The 18,844-nt window shown below is 44.1% G+C and overlaps 2 protein-coding genes across 2 annotated transcripts; one reads left to right on the top strand and one right to left on the bottom strand.

Annotated features, from left to right (window-relative positions):
* The first annotated feature begins 11,856 nt into the window (after positions 1 to 11,856).
* On the top strand, positions 11,857 to 14,499 carry LOC138665654 (uncharacterized). The gene is made up of 4 exons (XM_069753323.1): positions 11,857 to 12,133; positions 12,594 to 12,697; positions 12,791 to 12,937; positions 13,408 to 14,499. The coding sequence occupies exons 1-4, from the start codon at positions 11,951 to 11,953 to the stop codon at positions 14,327 to 14,329; spliced, it is 1,356 nt and encodes a 451-aa protein (XP_069609424.1). The 5' UTR covers positions 11,857 to 11,950; the 3' UTR covers positions 14,330 to 14,499.
* Positions 14,500 to 14,668: 169 nt separating this feature from the next.
* Positions 14,669 to 18,499, bottom strand: LOC138666807 (uncharacterized). The gene is made up of 4 exons (XM_069754981.1): positions 18,467 to 18,499; positions 15,837 to 15,978; positions 15,581 to 15,731; positions 14,669 to 15,500 (listed from the first exon to the last, which is right to left on the bottom strand). Exons 1-4 carry the CDS (start codon positions 18,497 to 18,499, stop codon positions 14,837 to 14,839), a joined length of 990 nt encoding a protein of 329 aa, XP_069611082.1. The 3' UTR covers positions 14,669 to 14,836.
* Between the last annotated feature and the right edge of the window lie 345 nt (positions 18,500 to 18,844).

The following is an 18,844-nucleotide window of genomic DNA, read 5'->3' as shown; positions in this document are numbered from 1 at the left end:
ATTTTAATATAAACTTCATAAACTTCAGTTAAATAAAGTTTATTTTCTGAACATCCAACTTGACATCCAATTTCTTGTGCTGAAAGTAATATAAAGAGCTTTTATTTTCCAAATGTTTTCATGCTTTTGCTTTAAAAAGAACAGGCTTTAGCAATTTAGCTGCCTTGAATAGAAAGGCCAAGGTTGGAACCTTGATTTCAATCCTTCACTGATTTTCTAAGACAAAAATAATAATAATAGAGCTGTGCTTCATTACAAGACAGCCGAAGCCCTAGTGTTCTTACCTCTTGCTCAACTCTGACCCTTAAACTTTTTTGTGTCTAAAAGAAAAACTCATAAATCTGGCAAATTGAAATTACTAGCGTCACAAAGCAGAAAAAAAACACTGCTAATGAGGCATAATTTGCTTATCTGTATAAGTAAAGTTTACAAACCCATCAAAACTGGGGACAAATGTCAGGAGAGACACAAGACCACCTAACATTCCCAAAAGGTAAAGAGACAATAAACAGAAATAAAATGGATTTTTTTTCAACCTTCAAAAACATATTAAGTATTCCCACAATCAATATCAAAATGTCAGCCGGCTTCATTGTGAACATCACTGCTTGCTTTTCATACTGGCATGTTGGGACTGAACACACTGATAATTAGCCCAATTTTTCAAGCCATCATTGACAAGTGCAATTTCGAGAAATCAACTTGAATAGTTAGATGTAGAGAAAATAACCAGTAATTTTAAACCCATAAGGACCAGGGGTATTTCCGTTTTTGCGCTTCCATTTTTTGCTCCCCTTCTTCACAGAGCCATAACTTTGTTATTTTTCCGTCAATATGGCCATGTGAGGGCTTGTTTTTTGTGGGATGAATTGCACTTTTGAACAGCACCATTGGTTTTACCATATCCTGTACTGGAAAACAGGAACAAAATTCATAGTGAGGTGAAGTTGCAAAACAGAAGTGCAATTCCACAATTGTTTTTTTGGATTTTTTTTTTACCATGTTCACTAAATGCTAAAACTGACCTGTCATTATGATTCTCCAGGTCATTACGAGTTCGTAGATACCAAACATATCTAGGTTCTTTTTTATTTAAGTGTGGAAAGAAAAGTCCAAAGTTTCTAAAAAAAAATAAAGTTGCCATATTCTGAGACCTGTAGAGTCTCCATATTTTGGGATCTTGGCCTGGGTGAGGGCTTATTTTTTGCATGCCGATCTGACGTTTTTATTGATACCATTTTGGTGTAGATACGATCTTTTGATCGCCTGTTATTGCATTTTATAGAAATGTTGCAGCGACCACCAAAAAAGTAATTCTGGTGTTTTGATTTCTTTTCTCGCTACGCCGTTTACGGATTGGATTAATTATTTCTATATATTGATAGATTGGGCAATTGTGAACTCGACGATACCAAATATGTGTATTTAAAAAAAAAATTTAATTGTTATATTTTGAATGGTGGGTGATTTGAACTTTTATTTTTTTTATATTTTTAAAAACATTTTTTTTACTGTTTACTTGCTTCAATAATCTCCATGGGAGACTAGAAGCTGTGATCATTCGATCAATTGTGCTACATAGAGTAGGGCTGCAGACCGCTGGGCGGCGCTCAGTTATCTGGCTATGACAACCACAAGGGTCTCCTGCAGACCTCGCATTGCCATGCCAACCTATTTGCGACCTGCGGTCATGTGACATGGGCGGGGTTAATGACGCGCTTCCTGCGAGTGCATGTTAAATTTAACATGTTAACAGCCGCGGGTGGATCGCGATTCCACCCGCAGCTGTTACGGGCATGTTAGCTGATCAGATCAGCTGTCATGGGCCCGGAAAAGATGCGGGCTCACATCGCCAGAGCCCGCACCAAGCAGGGGGAGGCGCCCAGTGTCTGATGTAGCCATCATTGGACGGTAAGGGGCTAAAGGATATATAACCTACTCTATAGGTTTTATTTGAGAAGAAAACTGATTTTCTACAGTTTTGTAATTAAGTGAATAAAATAATTGGTTGTATTGAGGATAGAGAAGGGTAATCCTACAAGCTATTCAATACAGAATTGATGTTCTCAACTCAGAAGAAGCAAGTTATTATCACAGTATAACAAGACGTTCACAGCAGCAAAAATGTACAAAGGAACTCACACTCAGTACTTCAAAAGCCTCAAGATATGTTACAGCCACCTACAAGACAGCTAAAAATAAAAAAAAGTCACTATCAGGCCGGCTTCACACTCAGCGTATGAAAACACGGTCCGTATATTACGGCCGTAATACGCTGAAAAGTCCCGAAAATAGTGGTCCGTAGCTCCTCCGTAGGCAGGGTGTTTCAGCGTTTTTTGCGCATGGCATCCTCCGTATGTAATCCGTATGGCATCCGTACTGCGTGTTTTTATCGCAGGCGTGCAAAACCGACATACGGATATACAAGGGATCCATGTGTTAAAAAAAATATATATATATATATATATATACTGTCTATATATATATATATATATATATATATATATATATGTCAGTAGACACATATATGTATATATATTAATATTTCATCCAGCGCGATGTAGCAGAAAGCCGGTAATTCAATTACAGACTTTTGCTTTCTCCTTCCTAAACCCGACATGATATGAGACATGGTTTACATACAGAAAACCATCTCATATCCCCATTTTTTTTTTGCATATTCCACACTACTAACGTCAGTAGTGTGTATGTGCAAAATTTGGCCGTTCTAGCTAGTAAATTAAGGGGTTAAATGGCGGAAAAAATTGGCATGGGCTCCCGCACAATTTTCTCCGCCAGAGTAGTAAAGCCAGTGACTGAGGGCAGATATTAATAGCCTGGAGAGGGTCCACGGTTATTGGCCCCCCCCTGGCTAAAAACATCTGCCCCCAGCCACCCCAGAAAAGGCACATCTGGAATATGCGCCTATTCTGGCACTTGGCCACTCTCTTCCCATTCCCGTGTAGCGGTGGGATATGGGGTAATGGAGGGTTAATGCCACCTTGCTATTGTAAGGTGACATTAAGCCAAATTAATAATGGAGAGGCGTCAGTTATGACACCTATCCATTATTAATCCAATACTAGTAAAGGGTTAAAAAAATACACAAACACAATATTAAACATTATTTTAATGAAATAAAAACAAAGGTTGTTTTAATATTTTATTGAACGCCCAATCCAATCATTGAAGACCCTCGTTCTGTAACAAAAAAAACATAATAAACCAACAATATCCTTACCTTCCGCAGATCTGTAAAGTCCAACGATGTAAATCCATCTGAAGGGGTTAAAATATTTTGCAGCCACGAGCTTTGCTAATGCAACATTGCTCATGTCTGCAAAACCCCGGAGAATGTAGGTAAAGTAGGTCATTGACCTATATTTACCTGGATTTGCGGTGAGGCACCCTCTGCTGGCTGTTCCTAGATCGTGGGAACTATCCTAGAAAGCTCCCTGGTTCGAGGGGAGGGAGGGAGGGAGGGAGGGAGAGATTTCCGCTTCACCCACGATTTTTAGAGGCAGCTCCTGGCTGTACCACACAGCCATGATCTGCCAGGTACACTTCTTCCAACTTGCATTGTATATACATAGCAAATGTCGTGAAGGGGTTAAGGTCATTCTTATTGTCCAATATTTAGATTAGATTAACATTAGTCAAACCATAACGTTTATGGGGTCCCCACACAGATGATTGTCGGGGGAGATAAAGATTGAGGTTGCCCAATTTTGGACTGATGATCCTTTTGTTCTCTAGTGATAAGCTGCCGCCAGAGAAGACTGGCAGAGGCTCTCTTAAAGAGAACACAAGAGCGCTCGGATTAGCGATTATGGAGAGCTCCTGTGTATGGCATGGGAGGGCGAGATAGCTGCTGGCCAAACGATGGAACAGCAATCCAAAGTGTATGAGGTAGGGGAAAGCTTTAGGCCTTATTCACACCAAATTAGAGCCCACAGGTTTAATGTATACAGAGGAAAAAGATCCAGCGGTACACTGCAAAAGGTATCCATAATGCTGCATTGAACTGGCAAAGGCCAAAATAATGCCGTTTGGCCTCTGTCAGGCCGTATAAGTCTTTTGGGTTCATTTACACCGGCATATGGAAGTATGAATGAATTTCAAATGTGTATTGTATTAAGCTTTGTTCGGTGTTTCATTATGGAGTTATCCATTTATCAACTGTATTTTATGTGTAAAAAAACCCTCTCTCTATGGGATACTGGAGGCAGCGCACAGATTTATAGGATCGCCACATTCTGAATCTGAGTGTCGCCCATATGTGAGCTAGCATTTCCACCACCCATCCTAGTACTAAGACCACGAGTGAGACAGGATAGCACAAATGCTCTATCACTGCCATTGTCGGAAAAAAAAAACCTTTTCTCATGTAGTTTATGTTGACGATTTATACCATGAATAGTCAAAATTATTTTTCACATGTAGAAGATTTCCAAAATGTTCATTTTGTTCCAGAAATCGTTTTGTAATATTTATAAGTTTTATTCACTTTTTTTGTGAAAATACATTAAAATACATTTCAGCATATCCCAGAGTAACAGCTGGAAGCGATTTGGTAACATCGGCTGTTTATATATAAGTGCAGATGTAGCCTAACTAATTACATGCACAATAAGTTGCTAATAAAATCTCAGGAGGTCGGTGAAATGTTAGGACTCAAAGTGATTAATGACGCTGCTGATGGATGTAGCCCCCTTCCTCACAATCCCCCCAGATTGTACATATATACCATATACGTATATATCATATACAATTTTCTAAATGCCAGGAAGGTCTCTGTATCACAGCTGATACATGCATCTGGAGATATCCAGTGCTACAGGCCTTTCTGAATGGGATTTCAGAGACCGTAAAGTCATTTGGTCTGCTCCAAAGGCCAAAAGTCAAACACTCCCCACTGACAAGCCCTGGAGTAAATATATCATAGCCTTGGAAAAACAGTGTCCGTAGGACAAAGGACCAGATTTAGCAGGATCCAGCAAGAATTGACAGAGCCGCTGCACAACGTGCACTGTTAATAGCCCTATCTATTGACCAGTGCACTTAGCATTTCTATGGCTTAAGAAATGGCTTTGAAGAGTGATTCCTATAATTGGGGTGGCTACAAGGATAGTCTAAATGAAAAAGTACAGCAAAAGCAATTCTGTTTATTTTTTATGACTCTTTACAAAAATTAAACCATTACTTTTTTTTTAACTTTACTTTTTTTATGGTTTTTTTTCATTCCAGGGGCTCTCTTGGGCAAATAACAGCATATTATAATTAGTGTAGAGAGTCCAATCCCCATCGAATGCTAGATGACCGTGCCATTTACATCCGTGTTCTGTGCAGGTAGTGTAACTCCGCAGCAGAACTACTTAAAGGGGTTTTCCCACGAACAAAAGTTCATTTTAATCAAAAGATCTTGGAATAATAATAATTTACACAATTGGATGTGTAAAAAATATATATATTCCGTGCTGAGATAATCTTATAAATGTGCCCCTGCTGTGTACTGTGTAAAGGCCGTGTCTGACCGTACAGGGACATGGTCATGCTCATGTGTTTACCGAGTGTCTTCGGCGTGCTCGAGAAATATGTTCGGGTCCCCGTGGCTGCAGGACTCCCGGCTGTTCGACAGCTGCAACATATGCAAGGATTAGCTGTTTGTTAGGTAATCCCTGCATATGATTGGCTGTTGAACAGCCGTGAGACATGCAGCCGCGGGGACCCGAACATGGTATTTTGTGGAGAATACAAGAACTTACTAGAACAGACATAAAGGGAATCTGACTAGTGTTATTTAACTCCCATGGAGAAAAATGGTGAAAAACAAGCACCAAACATCTTTTTGCCATTCTCGCTGTCCCAGCTTATGTTTTTTCTGCCATAACCAGGGCCGGACTGGCTATCTGGCAATTCTGGCAAATGCCAGAAGGGCCTGTCTGGTTGTGGGCTGCCTCGTCTGCTACATTGTTAGCAGAATCTGTGTTCTCAAGACATCCCTATTGCTAAGAGTTGTGACGGTGAATTGGTCTTGTAGTAAATCTTTCTTTCCACCATCCAGGGTAATATTAGTAATACATACCCATTTGGCACTTGGGCACTGGAACACCATGGGCCTGTGTGATTTCAAAGGCCAGGGCTGAATTTCAGTCCCAGTCCGTATCTGGCCATAACCAATACAGCAATCAGTTTGTAATGTAAGGTGTTGGTCACATATACTGTATAGCAGGTTTGGACTGGCCAACAGGGGAACAGGTGAATCCCCGGTAGGCCCCTTGTGCAGGAGCGAGCCACTTACCCCCCAACATGAGCAGTAGTTGGCACAATACACTTGCTTTACTATGTACAGACAAAGCCAACATATCATCAATAATTCTGCAAACTACCTCATGATTTTATAGAAGAAGTAAATTTGTGAATGAGTGTGATGTAATATTTGTGTGCAGCTGAACTGTGTGCCCCCAGCCCAGGCAATGTTACTGGTGGGTCCATGCCACTCCAGTCCAACACTGCTCTATGGTGAGAACATCCTTTGCAGGAGCTCTGAAAAGTCTTTCAAGTTCTCTGGAAAGAAAAAAAAAAAATTCTAGTGAATTGGTGTACATTCTGTGTGGTCCCCAACCATTAGGACACATACATGTTTGTTTGTGTCTCAATGGTCCAGGAAGCCATGGCAGTAAAAGACAGTGCCATCCTACATCCCACGATAAGATGGCAACGCAGCTTTCTCTACTCTTGTCATAAATATCAGTGCAGGAGGTGGAAGACACAGGTCAGAATTTACATGCATCTTTTATGCCAAACACAGTGAGTGGCTATAGCGAGGAACGGCAAGCCACAACCTGGTAGTACTTATAGTCCGCTGTTAAAGGGGTTTTCCTCTACAATTTGCCCCCATTTCATTAGTTTCATCTGCGTAACAATCACTTTTCTAATATACTTTTATTGCCTGTACTGTATCTATGAACCCATCTTTGTGTGCATCACATTACCGGAAAAAGACAGAATGAGAAGAGGACATCACTGATGGGGATGGGACTACCTTTCAATGATTGACAGGAGTCTGATCACACATGCTGATAGTGATGACATCACTGACCTCTGCACGGACCCTGCTGAACCTTTGGAGCACCAGCCCCTTCAGCTGACCCTAGTGCTGTGCTATGCTTTCTAGTGACAAGCAGCACACCACAGCGCTTGTCAGCTGAAGGGACGGTGGTCCAGAGCATTGGCAGGATACAAGCAGAGCACATTGAAGTCTATAATTCTGACGTGTGTGCTCAGACTCCTGTCAAGTAGTGCCTCACTCATCAGTGACGTCCTCTTCTCATTCTGTCCATTTCCGGTGCCCAGATAGGAAGCAACAGAACAGGAAGTGAAACGCCCCGCCAGGGCCGTGGGGTACTCGGTACCGGGTCAGGTACTTAAAGGGGATGTCATGGTGGCTGCGAATCGGTCCATGGCCCTGGGCGCCCAAGTAAAAGGGAAAATCTTTAAAAGGGATTTTATGAATAAATTTTGTGTTCGTGATGCCAACTGTGGTATTCGGTCACAGATAACCGACGCTGCTTAAAGGGGTCCGCTGGGGTGATGTTATGGCAGCTAAAATGGTATAACTTCCCACACTTGAAGTTGGGTCTCCAGGGCTCCCTGCGTGTAGATGGAGATGGTGAGTGGTGCAGTAGGAAACGGAGGACACAGGGTTGCAGTCTCTTTACCTGGTTTACTGAAGACTTCAGGCAGTCACAGTCCAGGGCACCAGATCACAGGTACAGGCAGGGTCCGGCCGGCTTGGAAGCTATTCTTGAATCCCCCTTACCAGGTGGAGTTGGAAGCCTTCCTTCTAGCGCTGCGGTGTTGTGGTCCCTTGCTGCCTTAGGCCTCACACAAAGTCCTCACTGTCTCTCTGTCCTCCTTAAAGGGTAGGACAATACCTGTATGACAGGTAACTCAAGCCTTTTTACAGGATCTGTATCACAACGCAGGCTCTATGCGTTACTATGTCTTCAGGTGTATGGTGGACAGGTAACGTGCAATCAGCTGTCCCAACGGTTTCTGCTGTGAGATGTAGAGTACTGCACAACCTCGGTCTTCCGGCTAACGGTCTCATGCGCTGCAGCGTGGAAGAAGCGCAGTCGCAGTTTCTCCCCAGCCCTTCACTTCGCCTGTGCCTCTTTTCTCCTTCACTCTCTCTACAATCTGTTCTGCTTTAGATTCTCTCTCTCTCAGGAGCTGCAGTACTTCTTGGTTGCACGGCCCCTTCAGTCCTCCCGACACTCACTGTCTGACTGCTCTCTTCCCTGTCTCTCTGACAGACTGACTAACTTTCCCTGCAGACCAGAATATATATATAGGGGAGCCACCCATAAGCTGGATCAGAGCTCCCCCTTCTGGCCTGGAGTGTTAACATGTTGCATGCTTGTGAAAACCTGTTAAGAAGAATCCTTCATCGCTTCCAAGCGTGACATCACTCTCCCCTTGAGGAAAGCAATGCCTCTGTAACAACCAGGACCCTGGGGTGTTACAGAAGCAAAGGCGGCATGACAACAAGTTATGTAACCCACACAGAGATGGGTAGATAGAAGCAGCACAGGTAACAAAAGTATAGAAAAGTGAATGTTAGGAAGAGTTAGGGCATGTGAAAGTGGGTCAAATAGTATTGGAAAACTCATTTAAGTAATGACTAGCGATGAGCGAACGTGCTTGGATAACGTGTTATCTGAGCACGCTCAGGTGTTATCCGAGTTTGGGCATGCTCAAATATGTTTGAGTCCCTGCGGATGCATGTCTCATGGCTGTTAAACAGCCACAACACATGTCAGGACTGCCTATTTGTTAGAGAGTCTCCACATGTGTTGCAGCTGTCGAACAGCCATGAGACATGCAGCCGCGGGGACTCGAACATATTATTTCAGCACGCCCAAGACACTTGGATAATATGTTATCCGAGCATGTTCGCCCATCACTAGCAGTAACAGCTCAACCAATGCTGCAGGTTATGTCAAACATATACATACACGCAGGGCTGCCACTAGGAATTTCGGGGCCCCATACTGGCAAAATTTTCGGGGGCCCCTTGAGACTCCACCCAGGCTCCACCCCAGCCCCACCTCCACCCCTCAAACTATCCACAGTCCCACCACTCTCTCTTGGTAAAACTCCGCTTCTCATCAATCACACATTAACAGTTCCCATCACCAGATTACACATATAGCCAGCACCCTACTCTACTCTAACCTATTAAACATTTGTTAAAATATGCAACACAATTTAGGTGTCTTTTATTTATTTTTCAATTTTTAAAATGACCAGTAATATCACATACAAGGGACAAATACCATCGCACCATGACCAGACACCATATTACCACCAAATAGTGACCTATAATACCATATATAAGGAACAAATACCGCCACACCATGTCCAGACCACATATTACCACAACAGTGACCGAATAATATCACATATAAGGGACAAATACCACCGCACCATGTCCAGACCATGTATTACCACCACATGGAGACCAATAATACCACATACAAGGAACAAATACCAACACAGCATGACCAGACCACATATTACCACCACACAGTGACCGAATAATAGCACATACAAGGAACAATTACCGCCACACCATGGCCAGACTACATATTACCTTACCACCACATAGTGACTGAATTCTACAATACTGATCATTAATAAAAAAAACACAATATTATCACCATAAGTGCCATTATACACAGGAGATCTGTACTTAGTATGCAGTGTCTGTGTACAGGTAATACAGTGATCACCGGTGAAATTATACACAGGAGCTATGTATATAGTGTCAGTGTACAGGTAATGCAGGAATCACCAGTGACGTTATACACAGGAGCACTGTATATAGTGTATAGTTCACAGTTAATACAGGTATCACCGGAGGTCTGTATAGTGTCAGTGTACAGGTAACTCACTGACTCACCACTGACGCCTCTAGGTGAAGTCTTTCATCTTCGCTTTTCATCTTCATCCTACACAGACCACCATCACTTCTTCCAGCCAGGGCTCGTCTCTGCAGGAAATAACAGTTATCTAGAGCTCCGCTTGTAGAACACATTACTTAATTTATTCCCAGATTCAACACTACACCAGATGAAGAAAAAAAGGCGACATAGTGTTGCACTGCACAGTAATAGGACCGCCCCCCCCCCCCATCCATTTAAAACAGTACCCTCAAGAAATAAAATAAATACATCACTGCAGTAATAATAACCCTTACTTAGCCCCTATGGTAATAAATATCCCCCATCCTGGCCCCATGTATCTCATTCCTGGCTCCAGCCATGCGTTCCTCCATCCTACCCACATGAGTATCCATTCTGCCCCATATGATCTCCCCATCCTGCCCCATGATCCTGCTCCATCTGTCCCATGATCCTGCCCCATCTGTCTCCATCATATCCATCCTGCCCCATGATCCTGCACCATGTGTCTCCATCATGCGCCATGATCCTTCCTCATCTGTCTCCATCCTGCCACATGACCCTGGCCCATCTGTCTCCATCCTGCCCCATGACCCTGCCTCATCTGTCTCCATCCTGCCCCATATTCCTGCCCCATTTGTCTCTGTCCTGCCTCCGTGTCTCCATTCTGCCCTCTTGTCTCCATCCTGCCCCCGTGTCTCTATTCTATCCCGTGTCTCCATCCTGCCTCCTGTTTCCATCCTGCCCCCTGTCTCCGTTCTGCCCTATGTGTTTACATCCTGCCCCCTTGTCTCCCATCTTGCCCCCATGTCTCCCATCCTGCTCCTGTGTCTCCCATCCTGCCCCGTGTTTCCCCATCCTGCCCCATGTCTCCCCAATCGGAGACTGGCAGCTGACGACGGTCAGCGTGCACGTCGCTGGGGCCCAATGAGCAGAAGAGACGGGGCCTGATACGGGCCCCCTCTGATCATCGGGCCCCATACGCCAGTCAGGGCAGTAATGGCCTGATGGTGGCTCTGCATACACGATGAGTCAGCACACTGCTACTAATGAATACACAAACTCCAATATTGCTGGAAACATTAAAAAAGTAAGGTACTTAGCGTTTTTTGATCAAAGAGCGTGCAAGCCAACTAACCACATCAGTGTCATGTATTTATTAGTCGCAGTGTGCTGATACATCACATCGTGTATGTTCTGTATATGTTTGTATATTCGCTACATAGCGTATTTGTGCACTTGCACATCAATTTAATACTAAAGGTGTGTGGGTCTATTTTTTTTTTTTTTTATTTCAAACATGAATCGATGCAAGATGCCAGGAGTCATTTCATTCTCAGAGAAATGATAAGACTGAACAAGTAAAATAAAAACAGTCTGATCCACTTTCCTTTGTGAGGATCTGCTAGGCACCAGAGACATTACCGACATCGATCCTGAAATCTATAGGATGTTCTGGCAAACATGTCAGGTCTGTAGATGGCTTTAGAAGTGTTCTGTTTCTATAGTATCTTTAGTATCTGCATCATCCCTGGTACCCACTGATTACACTGTCTGCAGACCAAAGACATAAAGGGATTTTTATCTCTGGGCCAACGTTATATATTATGCTAGGTGCACCATCGTAACTATTTGTGCTCATGGCCATAATAAACTTTGAAACAATAAGTTACAAAAAGCAGCCATAGCCCTGCTAGGAAATTAGATTTAATAGTTGTATTGGGGACAGGGAGTGATGTAGGTGATAGGCTATGTTCACACGTTCAGGATTTCCATCCTTTTTTTTTCCTGACTGAAACCGCAGGTCTCTGCAGAAAACGCAGGTGCGTTTTTTTGTGCGTTTTTGGTGCGTTTTTGGTGCGTTTTTTAGTGCGTTTTTTAGTGCGTTTTTTAGTGCGTTTTTTGATGCAGTTTTGTCTGCAGATTGTCTGTGTTTGACAGAAATAAAGTTTACTGCAGTGGGGGGAAGAAAAAAAAAAAAAATGATGTCATTTCCTTGTCCAACCCTTTTCTTCTTCCATCCTCCATTTTGGAACTTACACATCAAAATGAGTGGACGTGCAGAGCGTCGTCCAGATGACAGCCCACGGATCCAGCTCCGCACGCCACACCGGATTGCGATCCTGGGGTTGATGCTTCTAATTCTGAATCGACATGCACGTCAGGTAAGCAGATGTCTGTTTGTTTTATATATTGGTTTATGGGTACTTGTCCACATTCTGGAAACGTTGTATGTTTGGCGCTGCGTGTGGCCGCAGCGCCAAACATGCAGCGTCCACATGTCAGCATACTGGAGGTGATGTCATGAAATCACGTGTCCACTGTGTGTCATCCGTCAGCCCTGCGACTCCGGACATGCTGCGCGTCTTTTATGATCACAGCATGTCTGTGTTCCTTGTTGTGAAACTGCGGCTCCGCAATGAATAAAAGAGGACCCTATACGTCGGGTGTGATGATGCTGGATTTGTACAATGAACACATCTGGCATCATTGCGTACTAGAATGGGGTGGGCCTTCCTGAATGTGGACACGTATCCTTACATAATCGACATTGTTTTCCTTGCATGTTTGATATATTTTTCTAATTGTTGTGTTTACGAAATATTTTTTTATTTTTCTATTTAGCGGCGGCCGAGAAGACGTGTGCAGAAACGATTGTGGGTGCACCCGCTTGTAGAAGACCGAACTGAGAAGGGGCACTTTCATGTGCTGTACAATGATTTGAGGAGGTAAGTAGAAATATATAGAATGACTAATTTACCTTTTTTGGCTAGCAATACTTGTGAAGTAACCCTTTTTTGTTGTTCTTTTGCAATTTTCAGATATCCTGAAAAATTTATATCGTTTTGTCGGTTACCAATTATTGCCTTTGACAGACTGCTTACCATCCTGGCACCCCATTTAACACTGCAAGACACAGTGATGAGGAAGTCCATCTCTGCTGAGGAAAGGCTGCTCATCACCTTGCGGTAAGTAACAATTTTTGGGGGGAATGTTGTTAGGTCTGTATTTTACTTGTGTGTGTGTCCAGTATGTGTGATTAAACCCACCCAGTCCTCTTTTTGGACAGGGGGCACACATACACACACACACGTGAGATACGGGCGAGTGTTGCATGGTAAACCCCGGCTCTGCCGCCTGCACTCTGGAGCGGAGTCTGCACCCACATACCAATACATGGAGCCGCACGCTCCACAACGGAGTGCATGCAGCAGGTCCGGGGATTACCATGCAACACTCGGTCATATCTCGCATGCGTGTGTGCACAAGTCCCATCAGGCCTTTTATTAATGTTTTTTACACCCTTTGTGTTGTGCTGGGTGTTAATGCCAGCATTATTGAATGGTGCTGGACGCATATAATAGCGGCCTTAACTTGTGACATGTTGTAATTACCTTTTTGTGTGACATTTCTAATTTTCTTTTTTGTTTCTTTGCAGATTTTTGGCCACAGGAGAGAGCTATACATCCCTGCACCTCCAATTTAGAGTTGGTAAATCTACCATCTCTAACATTGTGAGGTGTACATGTACCGTCATCTGGCAGAAGTTGCAGCCCATGGTGATGCCTTCCCCAACCGAGGAGACTTGGCTGCAGGTTGCAGCAGGCTTTCAGTCTGTGGCCAATTTCCCAAACTGCATAGGTGCAGTCGATGGTAAACATGTTCGGGTTCAGCAGCCACCACGATCAGGATCACGCTTCTTTAATTATAAGAAGTATTTTTCAGTGGTCCTGATGGCGGTGGCTGATGCCCATTACAAATTTGTTGCCATTGACGTTGGTGCCTATGGTAGTACTGGGGATTCTCGGGTGTTGCGAACGTCACAGATTGGGATGCAAATTCTTCGAGATGGCGGCACGCTCCCAGCCCCACGACCTTTGCCGGGTTCCACACATCCAGTGCCGTTCGTGATGGTATCGGATGAGGCGTTTCCCTTAACGACAACCCTGCTGCGCCCATACCCACGAAGGGGACTGGATGCCCGACGGAGGATTTTTAATTATCGGCTGAGTCGTGCACGCAGATATGTGGAATGCACCTTTGGGATCATGACTAGTCAGTGGAGGATCTTTCACACTGCCATTCAGTTGGACACAGACACCGTTGATGCTGTGATAAAGGCTTGCTGTGTACTCCACAACTATGCTCGTGAATACAACACTGACGTTGATGTGGAGTACCAGCAGCCAGTATTTAATCCAGTTGACAACGGGGGTCTGGGTAGGCCGTCCAACTCTGGTGTGCGTGTGAGAGAATCCTTCACTGACTACTTTATGAGTCCTGAAGGTGCCGTGCACTGGCAATACTCCTGTGCTGGTGTTGAGCAGCCTGACCAGCAGAGAAGGATGCATCTACACTGACCCCCCCAGAAATGTTGCCGACATCGCTGATAACAGTTTTGACAACATCCCGAAGAATGAGAAACGCCAGCAACCAACACAAAAGTTTGAAAAAAAATTTTTTTGTTCCATGTTACCAAAAAAACTGTGTTAAATAATTGATTGTAATATCAATAAAAAATCTATTTGGCTGTAATTAAATTTTTTTTTTTTTTTTGGCTACAAAAAATTGGGTGTTTTATGAAAATAATAGCAGTATGACGTATACAATTGTTAACACATCAACACATAAACCACTAATTGATAGCCCATAAACCCAGGATAGCGGCCTTGACCGCATTGTAATAAAGAAGAGAATAGTCTGTTTGAAATGTAATATATTTAAAAGAACACAAATTCTTTGCAATATTTACATAAGATTTTTCAATTAGAAAAAACAAAAAAAAGCCCCTTTCAAAGCCAACCGGCAACTGGAGCTAAAAAACAAACCAAAAAAAACTCGGTGCCACTGAAAATTTTTGCCCATGTTCAATTCAGAAAAGTATATTCTGGAGAATAGAGGAAATTTGATCCCTCTGATTGATATGATGCTCCCCCCATATGCTGCGAACTTCCTCTATCTCCAGAAGTAACTTGGCTGTGGGCCAAATACTGGGGTCTGGTAGCTTGTGTTTCCGGTGTTCGGTGTCGGGGCCTGAAAAGTCCCAACACCCCCATCAGAACTTCATTGTATGGAGATATCGGAGCAGGGTCCTCCAGAGCAGTGAGGGACATCTGGACCATGGACATGAAAAGAGATTGTCTATCCGGTGGCAGGGAGCGTGTTTTTCTTGCCACAGTTATTGCGAAGGAGTCGCAGTGGTCATCAGAACTAGATTTTTTTAATAGATCTAACGTGTCGCAAGCGATTTGGACAGTTTGGTCATCTTGGTTTTTCTTTGTTTTTTTTTTTTTTTTCTCTGCTGCCACCGGATAGACAGCTCTCTTCTCCACTCTCACAGCTTCTGCGGAATCAGATGCTTCAGCAGCTGCTGAACTAGATGTTGATGCAGCAGCTGCTGAAGTGGATGCTGATTCAGCAGAAGCTGTGGGAGTGGAGGTAGAGATGGTCCCTCCCACTCCAGAGGAACTGCCTGCTCCATCCTCTTTGTCGCTGTCCTCCAAATCAGCTACCGACATGTTTCCTTCCGTCCTGTTGGAGAAAAAAAAAACATCAATTTTTCGCACAACATATTATATTTAAATAATCATGTGGAGTGGATTTTAACTTACTTTCTCAATGTCCTACTGGACACAAGAAACTGCAGCTCTTCGCTAAATGGGAATTTACTTTTGCTCGGCGAAGAGCCACTCTTAGAACATTCGTTCAGGAACTTCGTGAAACGGTCTCTGATTGAGCGCCACCGTTTCCTCACATCGTTATCTACCAAAAAAAGGTTACAAAATACAACAACATTTTTTGTGAGATCTAAACAAATTATATTTTTAATATACTCAAGGTTTACTAAATAAATGTAATTAAAATTACCAATTTGCTGCTGTGTACTCCCTGGATACTTGTCCAAATCTGGGATAAGGTCTCGTACAATTTTGGTCCAGGCTAGTTCCCGGAAATATTTATCCTTGTAGGATTCATCGGCTGGGTCCCACAAGGCCGGATAATCCCGAACCTACAATAAATACAATAGTGTCATCTCATAATCTATAGCGCGACCAAGTAATGTTACACAATTGCTGGAAATATTTCAAAGTAACCCCTAATAACTGAACACAAGCACAAACTGAAAACACAAACACCAATAAAAACGCTTGTGTGCAGTTGTTTTACCACTAGCTCTGTCGCCGTCAATCCTGAGTGGTTCGTGCGACAATCAACAACATTCATTAAAAAACACACTATAAAGTGAAATAGTTAGGGTAGGGTTAGGGCTCATAACCGTAAGCACTCTACCCCAAAAGGGATCCTAAACATAACACAACCACAAAAGGGATCCTAACCCTACAGGGATCCTAACCCTAACCCTAACCCTACAGGTATCCTAACCCTAACCCTAACCCTACAGGGATCCTAACCCTAACCCTACAGGGATCCTAACCCTAACCCTAACCCTACAGGTATCCTAACCCTAACCCTAACCCTACAGGGATCCTAACCCTAACCCTACAGGGATCCTAACCCTAACCCTAACCCTACAGGGATACTAACCCTAACCCTAACCCTACAGGGATCCTAACCCTAACCCTAACCCTACAGGGATCCTAACCCTAACCCTAACCCTAACCCTACAGGGATACTAACCCTAACCCTAACCCTACAGGTATCCTAACCCTAACCCTAACCCTACAGGGATCCTAACCCTAACCCTAACCCTACAGGTATCCTAACCCTAACCCTAACCCTACAGGGATCCTAACCCTAACCCTACAGGGATCCTAACCCTAACCCTAACCCTACAGGGATACTAACCCTAACCCTAACCCTACAGGGATCCTAACCCTAACCCTAAAGGGATCCTAACCCTAACCCTACAGGGATCCTAACCCTACCCCTAAAGCTATTGTAAGGTGGCATTAAGCACGGTTAGTAATGGCGAGGCGTCAATAAGACGCCGATCAATTATTAATCCTAAGGTTTACTATAATATATGTGGACCCCCCTAAAAAAAAAAATGTGTTGGGGTCCCCCTATTTTTTTAGGCCAGAAAGGCTAAGCAGACAGCTGTGGGCCAATATTTGACGCCCGGGAAGGGGTTAAAATACCCATGGCTGTTCCCAGGCTATGAATATTAACCCACAGCTGTCTGCGTAGCCTTTCTGGCACTAAAAAATAGGGTGACCCGAAAAAAAAAAACGTGTTGGGGTCCCCCTATATTTTTAGGCCAGAAAGGCTAAGCAGACAGCTGTGGGCCAATATTTGACGCCCGGGAAGGGGTTAAAATACCCATGGCTGTTCCCAGGCTATGAATATAAGCCCACGGCTGTCTGCGTAGCCTTTCTGGCACTAAAATATAGGGGGCCCCGAAAAAAAAACGTGTTGGGGTCCCCCTATATTTTTAGGCCAGAAAGGCTACGCAGACAGCCGTGGGCTTATATTCATAGCCTAGGAAAGGGGCCATGGATATTTGCCCCCCCCTGGCTACAAATATAAGCCCGCAGCCGCCCCGGAAAAGGCGCATCAAAAAGATGCGCCAATTCCGGCACTTAGCCCCTCTCTTCCCACTCCCGTGTAGCGGTGGGATATGGGGTAATGAGGGGTTAATGCCACCTTGCTATTGTAAGGTGGCATTAAGCCCGGTTAATAATGGAGAGGCGTCAATGAGACGCCTATCCATTATTAAGCCAATGAAAGGGTTAAAAAAAAAAACACAAACACTAGAAAAAATATTTTAATGAAATAAAGACACACACTTTTTGACAATTCTTTTATTGCACGCTCAATCCATCCTGAAGACCCTCGACCTGAAAAAAAGGCAAAACAAAAAAACAAATTCATACTCCCTGGCCCTGTCCGCAGAAATCCATCGAGGGTCCCACGAAGATCTTCCATGGAGAACAGACACATCCAGAGATGTGTCTGCTCTCCACGGCTGCAGCAACACACTGACAGGAGCCATAGTTCCTGTCGGTGTGTCACTGCGCATGCGCGAGCGAGTTTACCGGCGGTCATTGACCCCGGCACTCTCGCTTAACGGCAGTGCTGCGTGGGAAAGTTCAACGCAGCTGTACTGCCGTTAACCGAGACGCCGGCGCCATTGAGCTCCGGGACAGTACGCGATACACTGCTAGGAGCTTCGCTCCTGGCAGTGTATCACCGGAGAGCAGGAGATCGGCGTGGGACAATCGTTTTATGGATTCTGCGGACAGGGAGTATGGATTTGCTTTATTATTTTGGGATTTTTTCATTGAGGATCGAGGGCTTCGCCTACAAGTGTGGTGTATGGTGAGTATATACTCTATGTTATGTGTTGTATGTACTGTACTGTGTGTCATGTTTGTGTATTGTGTGTTTGTGTTTGGTGTGAACTTTAGTATTGTGCTAAGTCGCCGGACACAGGGACAACTCTCCCATCCTAAATACCGGATGGGAGTAGTAGTCCGATACGGCGACTTAGCACAATAGAGGCATATCGTCGCATGGGGACGGACACACAGACTTACCAAATCAATCAGACGCCCGACATCGATCCTCATGCGACGGTATGCCTCCATAGTGACAGTCTCTTCGGGATACACTCAGGACCACACACGCCGCCCACGGACTTCCGCCCACGCACTTCCGCCCGCTTCCCCGAACTTCCTGCAGCAGCGGTTCTGCACATCAAACCGCAGTAAAACACGCAGATATATTTTTGATCTGCGTGTTTTACTGCGATTTTGACCTCACAATGGAGGTCTATGGGTGCAGAACCGCTGCGGCTCCGGAAAAAGAATTGACATGCTCCTTCTTTTTTCCGGGAGCTATTCAGCGCGTCTTTTTTTTAACAATTTCCGGACCATGTGCACAGTGTGTCCTGTTTTCCATAGGGTACAGTGTAC

Source organism: Ranitomeya imitator, chromosome 2 (assembly GCF_032444005.1).
Source record: "Ranitomeya imitator isolate aRanImi1 chromosome 2, aRanImi1.pri, whole genome shotgun sequence".
Taxonomy (NCBI): domain Eukaryota; kingdom Metazoa; phylum Chordata; class Amphibia; order Anura; family Dendrobatidae; genus Ranitomeya; species Ranitomeya imitator.
This window is presented reverse-complemented; position numbering and strand designations above follow the sequence as displayed.

Excerpts from the sequence above, each read along its gene's own strand:
- LOC138665654 (XM_069753323.1), top strand. The coding sequence starts at position 11,951 with ATGATGTCATTTCCTTGTCCAACCCTTTTCTTCTTCCATCCTCCATTT. Across the intron at positions 12,134-12,593 it reads TGAATCGACATGCACGTCAG|CGGCGGCCGAGAAGACGTGT; the intron begins GTAAGCAGATGT and ends TTTTCTATTTAG. Across the intron at positions 12,698-12,790 it reads CTGTACAATGATTTGAGGAG|ATATCCTGAAAAATTTATAT; the intron begins GTAAGTAGAAAT and ends TGCAATTTTCAG.
- LOC138666807 (XM_069754981.1), bottom strand. The coding sequence starts at position 18,499 with ATGAGGATCGATGTCGGGCGTCTGATTGATTTG. Across the intron at positions 15,979-18,466 it reads TCGGGCGTCTGATTGATTTG|GTTCGGGATTATCCGGCCTT; the intron begins GTAAGTCTGTGT and ends TATTTATTGTAG. Across the intron at positions 15,501-15,580 it reads TCCAGTAGGACATTGAGAAA|GACGGAAGGAAACATGTCGG; the intron begins GTAAGTTAAAAT and ends TTTCTCCAACAG.